The sequence below is a fragment of the Dasypus novemcinctus genome, chromosome 20 (assembly GCF_030445035.2).
Source record: "Dasypus novemcinctus isolate mDasNov1 chromosome 20, mDasNov1.1.hap2, whole genome shotgun sequence".
NCBI lineage: Eukaryota > Metazoa > Chordata > Mammalia > Cingulata > Dasypodidae > Dasypus > Dasypus novemcinctus.
This window is the reverse complement of record NC_080692.1, coordinates 24,095,686-24,111,293: the sequence shown is the minus strand read 5'-3', so window position 1 is coordinate 24,111,293 and position 15,608 is coordinate 24,095,686. Positions and strand designations below refer to the sequence as shown.

Sequence of the window (15,608 nt, the reverse complement as noted above, 5' to 3'; positions counted from 1 at the left end):
CTGTAGGAGGTTGAGGCAACTTGGAGGGCAGCAAGTGTCACTGGTTATTTACCCTATCAGTGGCACAAGGAAGGTGGGAGACGGGGTGCAGCAGCTCTTGGGTGAATGAGGCTCGTGGAATGGGTCTGGCCTTGGGCTGTTTTCGTTGTTTGTGCATGGTGACTTCCCATGACGAGGCCCTCTTCTGCTGTCTCTCCTTCAGGTATCAGGGCTGAAAATTATTGACCATCCTGTCTATTGCTTTCATTTGGAAGATTAAATTTCATGGTAAACTTATGCCAGAGTGAACACAGGGTTTGTATGTGGCTGTTTGCTTTTGTTCTTTAGACAGCTCAGGGCTGGGTGAGCCCGGCTGTTGATGCCCATGAAGACATGGTAGGAGGTTGCAGCTCCTGGGGCCTGGAGGCCCTTCAGACCATCCATTTGGTCCAACACGTGCAGAGGGCTCACCCTACTATGGCCAGGCTCTGGGCCAGGAGTTGATTCTTAACCTATCTCCAAAGCTTTTTATAAATTTGAGCTTTTTGGGTCATGTCCAAAATACAGATAGAACAGAATGTGTGTGGGAAGATAAGTTTTAGCAGGTGTAAGTTAAAAATTAGAGGACACAGGTTCTGCATGTGCCCAAAGAGGGAAGGGCTGATTCTTTTGTTTATCCACTAAATACTTATTCGACGGTAGCCACATAAAAATGCTCAAAGTCATTATAATCAGAGAAATGCAAATCGAAACAATGAGAAGTGATTACTTTATACCTATTAGACTGGAAAACATAGAAATCTGGGTAGTGCCAAGTGTTGACAGGGCTGTGGGACATGGGGCTGCTCATCTGCAGCAGGTGGGCATAGATGGGTTCAGCTGCCAGGGAGAGCAGATGGCATTGATTTGCAAACTAGGTATCCATAGCTAATAGTAAGTAATAAGTGAACTGTGCTCCCACGGTTCTGCCCCTGGGTGTATATATTAAAGAAGTTCTCATGCAGGCCCATAAGGGCACATGCAGGAGGATGTTAATCACAGCCTTGCTTGTCACAGCCTTGCTTGTGGCTGTGAGGAGTAAGGACTGTCTATGTCCATCACTGAGTGAATGATGAAATGTGGTGGGTGTACACTGTCGAGTATTGTGTATCTATTAGAAGCAACAGACAAGGATGGACGAATCTCAAAAACATGGGCCGAATGGAAAGAGCGAAGCACAGAGTGGTATAAGAAAATACTATTTTTATAAAGTAAACATGCATGTACATAAAATAATCATACATTTTATAAGAATTTATTTTAAAAAAAGATACACATTAAACAGAATAAAATTGTATTAGTTAGCCAATGCTGCATAACAAATGACCTGCAAGCTCAGCAGCTTCAAACAATAAACATTTATTAGCTCACACAATTTCTGAGGATCAGGAATCCAGGAGTGGCTTCGCTGGGTAGTTTGGGCTGAGTCTCTCACTGTATTAGGGTCAAGCTCTTGGCTAGGGCTGCCATTCCTGGAGCCTTGCCTGGGGCTGGAGGATCTGCTCCAAGCTCACTGAGGTGGCTGTGGGCAGGAGGCTTCAGCTCCTTGCCATGTGGGCCTCTCCAGAGGGCTGCTTATGACATACCTCCTCCTGAGTGAATGATCCAAGAGGGAGAACAACTAGATGGAAGCTGCAGCTGATCTCACCCAATCGTAGGCATAACATACCATCACCTGTGTCGTACTCTATTCCATGGTACGGTGTGGGACGAGACTGCGCAAGCGTGTGAGTCCCAGGAGACGGGAGTCCTTGGGAGCTGTCTTGGAGGTTAGCCACCACAAGAATAGTTACCCATGTTAGGGGAAGGGGTTGGACTGGAGGATAAAAGAAGACTAGAAACACCATTTAATCAGTACTTTATGCCAAGCCCTTTTCTGGATGCTGGGGATATGATAATGAGGAGACCAACCATGGTTTCTGCTCTCATGGGTGTTATAGTCCAGTGCGGGAGACAGATGTTAACCAAACAATAATTCAAATACATGTAAAGTTACAAATGTGGTATGCTCTAGGAAGAGAAGTACATGGTCTATGAGAGCTTAAGATGGGGTTGGGGACAAAGAAGAGTCCACATGTGTATGTGGTGGGAAAAGTGGCATTTATGGCAGCAGTTCTTGTATTAAAGGGAGCATGGCACCTTCAGGATTAAAAGAAGGCCAGTTGGGTAGAAAGAGGAGAGGTGGGCAGGGGGCAAACCATGTGGGACCTGCTAGGCACATCAGAGATTTGATCTTCATCTGGAGGTCTGTCGAAGGGTTTCAAGCAGGGATGTGCACAATCAGATTTAGATTTTGAAAAGATACTTGGGCTGCTAAAGGGAGTGTGTTTTGGAGAGATGCAGGAATAGGTGCAGTGACCTCACTTAGGAGCTCTCGCATTGCCCAGGTGAGAGGCAAGTGTGACTCATGGCAATGAATATAGACATAGGGGGCAAAGTTCTCAGGCCATGGTGATGTACAAGGTCTATAGGGGGTGGGGAGAAGGCAGGGTCAGAATGAGCCCCGGGTTTCTGGTTTGCAAGACTAGATGGGTGGTGGTACTTTTAATGAATTGAAGCCCTGCAAGAGGACTGGCTTTGGGGGAGATCATGAGTTCAGTGTTGGACATACTGAGTGTGAGGTGTCTTTGAGTCCCCAAAGGTGGCCCTCACGGAGGCATTTGAATTTATGGGTCTGGGGTTCAAGGGAGGGGTCTGAGCTGCTGATGCAAATTTGAGTCACCTCTGAAAAAGCTGGGGGGTGGGTGTGAGTGTGAGTGCAGTGTGAGAAGTGAGAGCCAGGACAGAGCTGAGGATGCTGACCTTTAAAGACCGGGCAGAGGGGGGTGAACTACAGTTGAGGCCAATAAGGGCAACCGGGGAAGTAGAGGAAAACCAAGAGGGGGCTTCTAGAAGAATGGAGTCATCAACAGTGATGAATTATGTCGAAAGGGGTTAAGTGAGACAGGAACTGAAAAAACTTCTAATGGGTCTAGTGACACAGAGGTCGTTGGTGACCTCAGCAAGCTGTAATCCAGGGAAGTGATGGGACTGGGGCCCAGTTGGAATGGGTGGAGAGTGGGTGGGAGGTGAGGACACGGGGGTGGCGAGTGGAGACGACACTCGCTGAGCTGGGCTGTGGCTTCTCTTGCAGCTATTGCGAGGACGGCTTCATGCACTGTACAACGAGCGGGGCCCCGGGAAGCCAGCTGCTGGGCGCCGTCTTTGTCAGTCCCTTGTCTCACCGCAGTGAGTACCCTGGACTGCTCTCCACCTCCCTTCTGCCCAGACCTCTCATGTGTGGGGCGGGGATGGAGCTGGGCAGGGCCCTGATGTGCGTGTCCGTTCAGGCATGTCGCCTTTGCCTGCCGTGGCCCCGGTTTCAGTTTTCACGTGAGTGACTTTCTGGACCAGAGGTGACTTTGCATGTGTAAACCCCAGCTATTAAGGCAAAAAGTATATGATTCAGTGAGACCTCTGCTCTGCCCTGGTGACCTAACCCAGGGCACAGCTGTGAGGGATGGGATAAAAATCACCCCCTTAGGTGGCCACATTCCCTGTGGACATGCTGATGAGAACATCTCTTTGGAATCTTCCTGAATGGAGTTAAGGGCTTAACAGTTGCTGCATTGGTTGAGGATGAGGCGTAGCAGGGAGATGGGGCTGACCAGCATGGGGGGACCACATTTGTATTTAGGGATCAAGGGGGCTTTATTTGCTTCTGGAAGGATGGCCCTTGCTTAGAAAAGACTCTCCCAGCAGGAGAGGGCATGGGGCCTTGAGGCGGGCAAATGGGCTACCTTCTACCTCCAGCTTGGCCTCCTCTCTCTCCTCTCACTTTCCATAATTCTCCCTCTTTTCGACCAAGCCAGCTCTCTGTGGTTTTCCAGGGTACTCTGGGTGAGAGGTTTGGCTCTTCCAAGTCCCTGGCTGGGGAACCTCTCTCAGCCGAGAGCTGGGCGAAGTCCCAAGCAGGTGGGTGGCTTGAATTCAGAACTCGCGGCCCAAGGCCAATGGCTTCCTCTGCCTCCCTTTCTCTTGCCCGCCCTTGCTGCCGCGTCTTTCTCCCACTCCTCAGTAGACCTGACTTTAATGCTCTCTCTTGCTCAGAGTCTTGTGTTCTAGTCCCTGGAAGGTATTATCTGCTTCAAAGTCAGGAAACTCCTAGAAAGGCCACGGACTCTTCTGGAGTTTCTGTTTCCTTACTGGGAATTCTGGCTTCCTTACCAACAGGAGGCAGTAAGTGAAATACATGATGTGATGCACACGTGGGTTTTTGAAAGAAGGGGGCAGTGCCAGTCTGCTGCTGTCATCATTTAGTCCATCAGCTGTTGATACCTTCTAATGGCCAGGAAATGTGATGGATCAATGAACAAAGTAGACCAAAGTCTTCATGGACCATACCTTCTAGTGGGAGGAGGGAGAGGCAACTGACAAATAAATATGTAAAATATATCATATATCAGATGGCGCTACGTGTCCTGGAGGAAAACAAAGGGGGAGGGGAGAGGGGAGTGTCAGATGGGGGATGATGCTGCCATCTTAAACAGAGGGCTGGGGTGACCGGGCTCGTGGCAGGAGGACGTTTGAGCCAAGAGCCCTTGTGGCTGAGTAGCCTTCTATGCTAGTTGTAACCATCTTCGGAATGACTCTCTTTGGTCCCACTCAGAGTCCTTTTAGGCCCCCAAACCCAGGTCTTTTGAGCGTGGGGCTGCACATTTATGCAGTGCATCCTGGTACGGTCGGGCCCCGTTCCGGCACCAGCAGGATCAAGGGGGATGAGTGTCACCCTCAGATGAACGCTGGGATTGGGCGATGCGCCGGCCGCATAGGTCAGAAGCTCACATGGGTAGACGAGGCTGCCCTCCAGGCCCACGCCGGGAACCTGGCTCGGGGCTGACCAGAGGTCCCACTGAGCCCCTTGAATCGAGTGACTGCTCCCAGGGGACCCAAGGCCGGTGGGGAAGGTAGAGCCACCGACCCCTCCACTGATCACCCCTTGGACTTTCCTTCCTCCAAGGCAAAAGGAGCCTCTTCTGCCGGCCCCCCATGGTCACCCTGGTGTGTCCCGCGGACAACCCGCGGGCTCAAGGGCTGGAGTGCGCCAAAACCTGCCAGAACTACGACCTGGAGTGCATGAGCACCGGCTGCGTGTCCGGCTGCCTCTGCCCCCTGGACATGGTAAGATGGGGCCCTGCGGTCGCTCAGATGGGCAGCCCTCCCCCCGCCCCCCTCCACTTTGCTGCAGGCAGTGGAAGAAAGAGCAAACCAGCATGGCAGTGGGGGTGGTGAGGGGGAGGGTGGGCGGCGCGTCCTCCGTGGCCGGGTGAGTCTCACAAGGTACGAGGGCTTAGCTCACCAGGTGCCATAGGAAGCAAAGCAAGTATTTCCAGAAAATACTTACACGTGAGAACTGGCATTTCCACCAGAATTTCCCCAAGGGCTGCATACCTTTGTGCAAAGAGGGAAGGCGCATGTGTGTCTCCACATGATTTGTATGTACGTGTAAACTCTCTCTATTCAAGAGAAGTCGTTCTTGCCCTGGCCAGGCCATTGGATGTCACTGGCCCAGGTCCCTTCCAAGTCTCCTGCTCCTCATTCTTGGAGTGGGTCGTGCGGTCCTGGCCAGCATGTAGGATTCTGTGACCCCGGGCTGGGGCGGCAGACACCCTGCGTGCGGCGGGAGGTGCCTCGGCACCGGTGCGAGCGCCAAGGCCGGGCTGGTCTGCGGCCGCCTGGCTCCTGCGTGGGTCCTCCAGAGCTGCCGCGGGGGCGGCCTTCTCCCACCAGCCCACCCTTAGCCGACTCCGTGGGAAACAGATCGTGACTAGATGATAACTCTCGACATGCAGGGCGTGACTTCTGGATTTTTCTCTTTCAGATGCTGGCTGTGTCTTGCTTTCCCTGACTCCAATATCCCATAACCAAAGGGAGGGGTGAGGGGTTGTGGAGGCCAGGACAGGGGGTGGGCTGGCCGCGGAAGGCTGCGGAGGGACGGGGTGACGGCCTCGAGGGCAGGGCCGTGGGGACTGCCCGCGTTCTGTGGGCGCAGCATCAGTCCTTCTCCTGAGTCCCTCAGGAGGCCTGGGGCTGGCGTTGGCTCAGAGCAGATGGCCTTTCTGCTTTGCCTCCAGGCAGCTCTCCTCTGAAACAGAGAGGCTAGCTCTTGGTAATTCCCCCCGAGTGTTCCCCTCTGCCTTAGCCGCTGAGGATTCTGAAAATGTCTTTCCTATTGGGTGGGGGGGGGGAGGGTAGTGTAAACCTGGAAGGCTTTGTTTGGTGTCTTCTAGAAGGTGGATATTTAAGAAGGGGAAACTCAGACCTGGGTAGGGGTACCCAGTTGAAGAGGGAAGGGGAGGCTTCCTTATTGCTCTTGCTATCCCCAAGACCTCTTTTTTTTTTTTTTCAAGAGGATTTCCTGCGAAGTCTTTTTTTTTTTTTTCTTAATTTCTCTCCCTGCCCCAGTTGTCTGTTCTCTGTGTCTATTAGCTGTGTGTTCTTCTTTGTCCGCTTCTGTTGTCAGTGGCACGGGAATCTGTGTTTCTTTTTGTTGCATCATCTTGCTGCATCAGCTCTCCGTGTGTGTGGCACCATTCCTGGGCAGGCTGCACTTTCTTTTGCGCTGGGCGGCTCTCCTTACGGGTGCACTCCTTGCGCGTGGGGCCCCCCTACACAGGGGACACCCCTGCGTGGCAGGACACTCCTTGCGTGCATCAGCACTGCGCATGGGCCAGCTCCACACGGGTCAAGGAGGCCCGGGGTTTGAACCACGGACCTCCCATGTGGTAGATGGACACCCTAACCACTGGGGCAAGTGAGCTTCCCCAAGACCTCTTATTTTGAATGTCTCAGAGCTGATGTTTTTTGGTGGCAGGGGCTGGGGTAACCTTTACCATATCTGGAAGTGAAATCTCCCAACATCCGAGAAAGCACAGGCAAGGAAAGGGACATGACTGGGGAGATTATATCAGCATCGGGGACTCTTTTAAATGAACTTTTTATTTTTTGATGAAGGAAAAAAATAAAGATAAACTTAAATATTAATAACCATAAATAATTACATTATTGCCCCAAATCCCAAGTGGAGAGCTAGAGCTCAAGTACAGGATATGGACATGCTGTCAGGAGTGCATTTGGCATTCCTAGGAGCCTCTGGCATGCCTTCTGAGGACAGTATTTGGATACCTGTCACATAACAAGGTGGTGCCTCTCACCTCAACATCAGAAAATTATAATAAACCCAAAGATATTTTAAGAGGTGGGCTGTTTTCACAACTGCTTCATGCTGCTGCTGACTAATGTGCAAATTGTTGAGGCCAGATTTGGCAGAGCAGAAAGGGCCGTGTAATTTATTAAGTGCACGCAGGGTGCTGGCCGCAGCATGAGACACGTGTTCTTGGCTCCAAGGCAAAGAAAACGGAGCTGGAAACACCCGCTGGGCCCAGCTGATGGCGTAGACATTATCCCCCAGGGTCCTTCTCTGTCCGGTGTGTAAGGTTGTAGGGGTGTGTGGCATGCCACCAGGGGCTTGAGAAAAGAGGGCCGGGGTTCTGCCTGCTGAGGTCATCAAAGGGGCGGGTGCAGCTCTTCCTGGGGACAGCTCTACTGAGAGCAGAAGGCACACTGGAGGCGTCACAGGGCTGAGCTCCAGCTAGGCTCCAGCACTTTCTGGCTACATGGTCTTGTGTCGTTCTTCATGCTTTGAACCCCAGTTGCCTTACCTATAACTTAGACACATACTCCTGTTCTGCCCTCATCACAGTTTGGCTGAAGGCACCAAGGAGCTGTGGATGAAAGCACCTTTAAAAACAGAAAGTGCTGTGGAATAGGAATCACCTTAACTGTGGCTTTCATTAATAACCAAGACCCAGACGCAGATCAGCTCCTCCTGTCCACATGACCATTTTTTTCTTAAATTTCTAGCCTGTTGTGGATCGGTGGTTTTGTAAATACGATAAAAATGAATTATCAGAAAAATGAAACAAAAAACAATGGCATACAAAATATGAGCCCCCACGTTTTTATTATTAGATACTAATAGACTTGATACAACTCTGTTCTCTACTTACATCATCACAGACTTGTATCATTTGTACCTGTATCATCCGCAGACCACACTTTGAAGAGCTCTGGCCTGCAGGTTGCCTTTCCTCCTTCAAGGCAATTCTCAATGTTAAGGCAGGAGCCCCTGTTTGAAAGTATTGGGGGCTAGGGAGGAGCCCTCCTTTGTAATTTGCCCCAGCCCTGGCACCTGCTTAGAGCAGAAGTTTCTGCTCCATTCTATGAGTTACAGACCTTGTCTGTTCCCACCACCATGGCAAGGTCACCATGCACGGAACAGAGAGACATGGCTGTTTTTGATAAGTGGCCAATACCGTGATAATGGTTAGTAAAGAAGCTGCTTGGAAAGAACATGGAATTGGGACCACTTATTTCTGGGTTTGAATGTTGACGCCTAGTATTTACTTACCTGAGTGACAAGTCACTTAAAATCTTTGGGTCTTCTGTAAAATTAGGTCAGAAGTGTTGTTGTAAAAGTAGGAAATGACAGCAGGAGTAAGTGGTGATTTAAAAACCACTGTTAGGTAAGTTCATAGAGGAAAACTATGACACATCTTACGAACAGTTGGTAGCATACACTGGAGCAGTGTTGCAGAACCCAGTGTCTACACTGAGGACCACCGGATCAATAAAATGAGATGGGGTGAACTAAAAGATTTCCCCAGTCTTTCTTCAGCTCAAAAATTCTTGAATGAAAAGAAGCGTCTTTTCTTTAAGGTGTTACCTGCTCCAACCACTAGATGGCAGCAAAGCCCAACCCACTGCCCTGCCACCCCGCACAGTTGTCATTGTTTCCTGGAGCCTCTCAGAGTGGCAGAGCTACAGGGGACCCTCGAGCTCCACTTTTTCAGCCCCTTTTATCACACCGAGAGAAGGAAGGAAAAAGAACCAGTTCAAGGCTCCATGGGGACTTGGCGGACATTTCTGGTCTCCTGGTGGCTAGACCAGGGTCCTTCATTCCTCTTGAGTCCTCCAGGGAGCCAGGCCTTAGATGCCAGAGGACTTCAGCCTCTGCGGGGACTGCCGGGCCGCTGTCGGGGAGACGCTCACCCCCTGAAACCCACTGGTTACGTTTTCCAAAGGAGCTTCCAGCTCTGCTGACTTTAGGAGTCCTCTTGGCAGCTGGGAAGGAAGTACGTTCGTGTTCTTCGTCCCTTCTCACTGGTCCTGGACGAAGGCCGGAGAGCACTTGTTATACCTGGAGCTTGGGTGCAGGGGCCCCAGAACGCGTGTGTGTTGAAATCCTATGAGATGTCACTTACAAAGAAAGCCCTTCTGCCTAAAGGTATCTCCTGCACTGCTCTCAGCTTGTGCCCTGATCAGGCTTACTGACGTGGAAGCTCAGATGCATATTGATTAGCAGGCAGGCTCTTTGAAAACACGTAAGGCCTCATCCATCGTTACAGAAAGAGTGGCTGGGAGTGAGCTATTTAATCAGATTGCGTTCCTCCTGGCCCCTGTGTGCAAGCCGTGCTGGGCTGGCCGTGCTGGGCTAGCAGTGCCAGGCTGGCTGTGCTAGGCTGGCCACTGTGTGCGAGGCGTGCTGGGCTGACCATGCTGGGCTGGCAGTGCCAGGCTGGCTGTGCTAGGCTGGCCGCTGTGTGTAAGCCATGCTGGGCTGGCCGTGCTGGGCTGGCAGTGCCAGGCTGGCTGTGCTAGGCTGGCCACTGTGTGCGAGCCGTGCTGGGCTGGCCGTGCTGGGCTGGCAGTGCCAGGCTGGCTGTGCTAGGCTGGCCGCTGTGTGTAAGCCATGCTGGGCTGGCCGTGCTGGGCTGGCAGTGCCCGGCTGGCTGTGCTAGGCTGGCCGCTGTATGCGAGCCGTGCTGGGCTGGCCGTGCTGGGCTGGCAGTGCCAGGCTGGCTGTGCTAGGCTGGCCGCTGTGTGCGAGCCGTGCTGGGCTGGCCGTGCTGGGCTGGCAGTGCAGGCTGGCTGTGCTAGGCTGGCTGCTGTGTGCAAGCTGTGCTGGGCTGGCCGTGCTGAGCTGCCTACCTCTTTGACCAGTGGCCATCCCAGTCTCGGTCGCGGCTTTTGTCTTTCTATCTACATGTGTTTCTTTCATCCTTTGTGGTTCTGGGTGGTTCAGTTTGGGCTCGTGTTGTGTGATCTTCTCTCCCAGGTCAGGAAGCCTCCTGCTGAGGTGTGGGTACTGGAGACCCTCTCCTCTCCTTTTAGGGCTGTGCTTTGTCTCCTCTCCAGCTCTACTTATGGCTCACACCACCGCTGCCTTTATAGCAGTCCTCATTTGAGATCAAGGTCCCATCTTGTAATTATATTGATTTAGTAATTAGTACTGTAATCCACCAGTGAATTATCTACTACTAAAATAAATGAGGGCTGAGAACAGCCATATGGTTTGCCAATGGGAGCTCGGGCAGGAGGAGGTGGCAGCAGCGTTACCTCATGGCCGAGCTGGAGTTGGCATTTTATGTTCATCCCGGGGGGCTGGACTTCCTTCAGCTCACACCCTGACGAGACAAGCAGTCGCCTGGGCCATGAATGTGTGGGCCTTTTTGTCAAGAATTGGGGTGTCCTGGAGAGAGGTAAAAGCCCCCTCAGGCAGGTGTAGGACAGCAGGCCTGGGCGCCCCAACCCTCCCTGTTTGAAGGCGAGGCGGGGGTGGGGCCCATGTTCAGGGGAGGTGAGGAGGCTCTGTTCCCTGGAATGTACCCCTATGTGTCCAGCATCACTTTTGTCTCACTTAAGTGTTTCCAGTAATGTGAATTATCCCTGGAACAGTCTTGGTTCACTGTGGGAGTGTTTGGTGAGCACGAAGGGCAAGTCATTCTTACACCGGCTGCTAGATGACAGGCCTTGAACTTGAACTATGACTGACAAAGCTTGGGGAGATGTGGGGAATGAACCCCAGTTGAGAGAGAGCCTGGGAGACTCAGGTGGACTTTCCAGCCCCTCCCTGTTCCTGCCAAGCTGCCGTCTCCCCGCTGGGCGCTAAGCTCGTGGTCTTCCAAGCACAGTGGGGGTAGGGGGAGAGCCCCGAGCCAGAGCAGGCGTCCAGGGTCGCCTCCTGGAGCTGGGGCCGACGCGGAACTGCCTGTCGGCCCCAGGGAGGGTCCGGCCAGCTGCTCCTGAGCCCACCGGGGCCAGGGGTTCTTGGTTCTCCACTCCCCCGCCCCCCGCCGACCGCAGCAGACCAGAGGAGGAGCTCATGCTCACAGAGGTGACTTGTTACTGGGTGGAGGCAGGGAAGCAGAGCAGCGCCCACGCAGGGGGCCGCAGAATGTCAGGGTCTCAGTGAGGAGGGGCACGCGTGGCTCGCCGAAGCCCCCAGCCACTGATTTCAGTACCTCTGCCTGTTTTCAGTATGCAGCTCTCACCTCCAGGGTATTATAAACTTGGTACATGCCCACTGGAGGACATTTGGAATAAAGCGTTTACAATCACTGAGGAGAAAATAAAATCCAGCTCCCCCCCAGCCCAGCCCACCATCTGGAGGCAACTTCTGTATTTTTTCCCAGTCTTTTTGAGATCTATCTATCATCTCTCTCTCTTTAGCTACCTGTTTCATAATTGGGACTATATATATATATATATATATACATAGATACATATATATATATATACATACATATATATATATATGCAATTGTCTTCCTGTTTTAAAAATTAACAGCATGAATATTTCCCACACCATTACTCTTCCAAAGGGCCATTCTCGTAGCTCCAGAGGCTTCCATCCTATGGGGCGGGTGTCGGGGGCCTTCATGGAATTAGTAACTTGCCCGTGGTTGGACACTTCGTTGTTTCGTTTTCTTTGCAATGATTAATACTTCTGTGTCCATCCCTGTCTGCAACTTTATCTCCTCCAGAGAACTATGCACATTCCGGGGGCTTCTGACACGCCTGACTGCAGTGTCTGCACAGAGGTGTCCTGGGTCCCACTCCCCAGCAGGGCCCGAGACGGTGGAGAGTGGTCAGGGCTGCTGTCGGAATGGGGCTCAGTGTGGATGGGCCCCTGCTTGCTGACCCCCGGCCTGGGCATGGGCTCCCTGGCCTGAGCTGGCCAGTGGCTGGGGCTGCCCCTTGGGCTCTGTCCCGGCCCTGGGCTGGCTTCATGGGAGGGGGAAGCCCCAGATGACGCTTCCCCTGCAAGGCTTTCGCTCAGTCACCAGGGTCCCCAAGGCTTTTGGATTCTTCTCCCTTAGGTCCGGCATGAAAACAAATGTGTGGCCCTGGAGAGGTGTCCCTGCTTCCACCAGGGCAGAGAGTATGCCCCAGGAGAGACGGTGAAGATGGACTGCAACACCTGGTGAGACCCTGGGCACACGAACCACCGGGCAGGGGAGGGGAGGTGTGCGCCCAGCAAGAGGCCGCCCCGGGCAGTCGCAGCCACAGCGCCTTCGGCACTTGCCTCCACACCCTGCGGGAACCTGGCTACTTGTTTCCTCTTCTCTGCCTCTGTTTTTCCAACCGTCAAATGGGGAGATGCCTTATCACCTGTTCCCCCCTGTGCTCCATGGACACAAATGCAGGGCTTTGTCTCTGCATGCAGGGAGAGGTGGCCTGGGCAGGGTAAGGGGCTTGCCCCGTGTCCGTCATGCAGCCTGGCCCTGCTGGCATGCGCATGGGGAGGGAGGGCCTGGCGGTCGCAGGGCCTTCTCCTGCCCTGTGAGCTGACTGCACGGGTGCTTGGCACGGGGCCTTTTGAGAAGGGCCTTTGCTGGAGGTGGCTGCCCTGCCTTCTGCCTTCCTGGGTCGCCCTCCAGCGGGTTCACCCTCCAGCGGGTTCACTCCGCCCTTGCCTGCTGGGCTGTGCACAGCCTTGGTAAAATAGAGGCCCATGTGGAGAGAGGCAGGAAGGGCTGGGACCTGGAGGGGCTGAGCTGTCTCCAGGCCCGAGGTCTGAGCTTCCTGTCCCTCAGGCACAGAGCAGGGCCCTGAGGTCAGCTCTGGTTGCAGGGTGACAACGTGCTGGGGCCTGGTGGCAGTCAGCAAATCACTGCCGATGTAAACATACAGCTGAGCACACCCTAAACCTCTCCTGGCAGCAGTTCAGGGTGGATTGCTGTTTGGCAGGCTCAGAACTCGCTGGCTGTTCTGTCTTTGTTTTCCTCCTAGCCTCGGAGGGCTCTCAACCTCACTGTTCCTCTTTTGTGGCCCCTGTGGCCACATTCAGGCCACCCCGTGGCTTCCAGGGGAGGCTGAGCCTTAGACAAGCCATAGCAAGTGGTCTGAAGAAGGCACACCTTCGTTTCTGTATGCCTCAGTTTTCCCCTTGGCCATGGCAAGCAGCATGGCTTCCCTCTGCCCTGCTGGCCCCGTGCGTGCCCTGAGAGGGCGTAGCTCACAGTTGCTGCACCCGAGTTCCATGCTTCTTCCCAGGCCTTCCTGGAGGGCTCGTGGCACGTGGACCGGTTTCCGTTCTTTGTGCTCTCCTCGCTCCCCAGCGCCCTCGTGAGCTCCTCCCACGCTGGGTCCCCGCCTCACCTGCCATCCTTGCTCTCCTGTTCCCTAGTGTCTGTCGGGATCGGAAGTGGAACTGCACGGACACTGTGTGTGATGCCACGTGCTCCGCCATCGGCATGGCCCACTACCTCACCTTCGACGGGCTCAAGTACATGTTCCCTGGCGAGTGCCAGTATGTGCTGGCACAGGTGAGCGCAAGGGGGAGACGGGGGCAGCGGGCTGCAGTTTGGGCATTTCCATCTGCAGTCTGCTCTCCTGTCTGCAGAAAGGACTCTGGGGTCTGGTTTCTACTGCAGTAATTTCCCAGCCCCCAAAAGAAGTGCCTGAAGAGGTAGGGGGTTTAAATCTCAAAGCATGGCTAGTTTTCAGTGAGCTCCCCTGGAGATTTGCAAGAACAGTCCAGAATCCCGTTTGTCACCAGGACAGGCGTGGGCAAGGCTGCCGTCAGCCCCGTCAGCACTGCTGTGCACGGGAGCGCAGGTGTTCCTCCCTTTGGAAGCTGCAGGTTGGCGAGCGGAGCCCGAGCTAGATTTCAGACCCCACCCCCGCTCCCTGCTAGCACCCCTGTGTGTGGGGAATTGCTCTACATGGCGGCCCTGGGCAGGGGGTGGTTGAAATGACCCCTGGAATTTGCTTCCAGCCCTGTGACTCCACCGCATTGCCCACCACTTTCCTTTCTTATGCGGCACAATTCGGGGTGGGAAGGAGGTGGGGCCGGGGGCAAAGACAAGTCCTGCTGCCCAGCAGGAAGGGAATGAGCCCAGGAAATTCTGGCTAGATAGTGAGGGCGCCACCCCCCGCCCTCCCTGCCCCGTGTGTGGGGACCTGTGAGTGACTCTAGCTGGTTGCTATCAAATGGGTCCCCAAGGAGGTCTGAGCCTCTTCTCACGAGGGCTGAGGCAGTTCCACTCTGTGAAGCTTTAAACAAATGTGGACTCTCCATTCTCGGGGAGGAGGGGGAAGTGGTATGGTCGAAGGGAGGACCCCAGACCCATGCCCCCCTCAGCCCGCGCCAGTGACCGGACACACGCTGCGTCGAGGACCAGGCCTTCCCCTCCCTCTATTCCCAACTAGACATCATAGCTTGGGACCCAGGGAGCTGGGCCAAGTGAGCTCTGGTCACAATCCTGGGTGGCAGTCCAGAGGGACTCAGAACTTAGTCAGAATTTAGAGTCACAAGATGCTGTGTGGTCAGACTGCCCTGGGCCTGGGTGGGAGCAATATCTAACAGGCTCTAGGACATGCCGCCTTCCCCTCCTTCTCTTGGGCTCATTTCCACCCTCCCCCCCACCTCCACCAATGACCGTAGAAACCTGGTTCAGTATGTAATGACCCGGATGACACTCCTGGGGGAGTTAACATACATGGAGTCTCTCTCACACACACTGACACGGTAGCATCCTGCAGCACATGTTCAAGGGGTAACACGTGTTCCAGGGGTAAAGTAAAATCGAGAGGTAACGCATGTTCAAGGGCCCAAGGTGCCAAGATGCCCACCTTCCAGTCGGGTGGGGGAGGTGGCAGGCTGCTGTTTCTCTCCTGGAACCCCTCTTTCCCCAGGACTACTGTGGCAGTAACCCTGGAACCTTCCGGATCCTGGTGGGGAGTGAGGGGTGTGGCTACCCCTCAGCCAAGTGCAGAAGGCGGGTCACCATCCTGGTGGAGGGGGGAGAGATTGAGCTGTTGGATGGGGAGGTAAGTGCCAGCCTGCCCCCTTCGCCCTCGCTCCCCCTTTGCTCTTCTGCTGGCTTATCGGCTTATCGAGAGGATTTGCAGGCATCTCCTAGGGACTCTGGTACACGGTTGTTCAGGAGAACAGGGTAGAGCCATCGCGTCTGATCTGGATGTATCATTCTGCGAGAAGAGCTGTTTGTAGACCCATACGGAGAGCGTGGTCCCATTTGGTAAAATCAAGTGTAGCTATTGGGGTGGGGAAGGATGTGCAACTCCCCCGTGTAAGTGTAGGGAGACCCAGTGCTCAGCCCCGGAGGGGGCGTGGGCCTGGAGGGGTGGGCGCTGCCTCTTGCTGGTCTTTATATGTATGTGTCTATGCACACGTATTCCAGCGCGATGGCTTCCGGGGCTGTTTTTACTTTATGTTGGTGTTCTTTTCAGAGAAACCTTTCCTA

General features: G+C 53.9%; 1 protein-coding gene across 2 annotated transcripts in view; it reads left to right on the top strand.

The window, feature by feature from the left end:
• Window positions 1–15,608, top strand: part of VWF (von Willebrand factor) — a 137,126-nt gene that overhangs the window by 57,729 nt on the left and 63,789 nt on the right. For both annotated transcript variants that reach the window (XM_058282316.2, NM_001281306.1), the window contains 5 exon segments: window positions 3,152–3,246; window positions 5,018–5,178; window positions 12,219–12,322; window positions 13,529–13,667; window positions 15,040–15,174. In XM_058282316.2, the coding sequence (XP_058138299.1) occupies window positions 3,152–3,246; window positions 5,018–5,178; window positions 12,219–12,322; window positions 13,529–13,667; window positions 15,040–15,174 (634 nt within the window).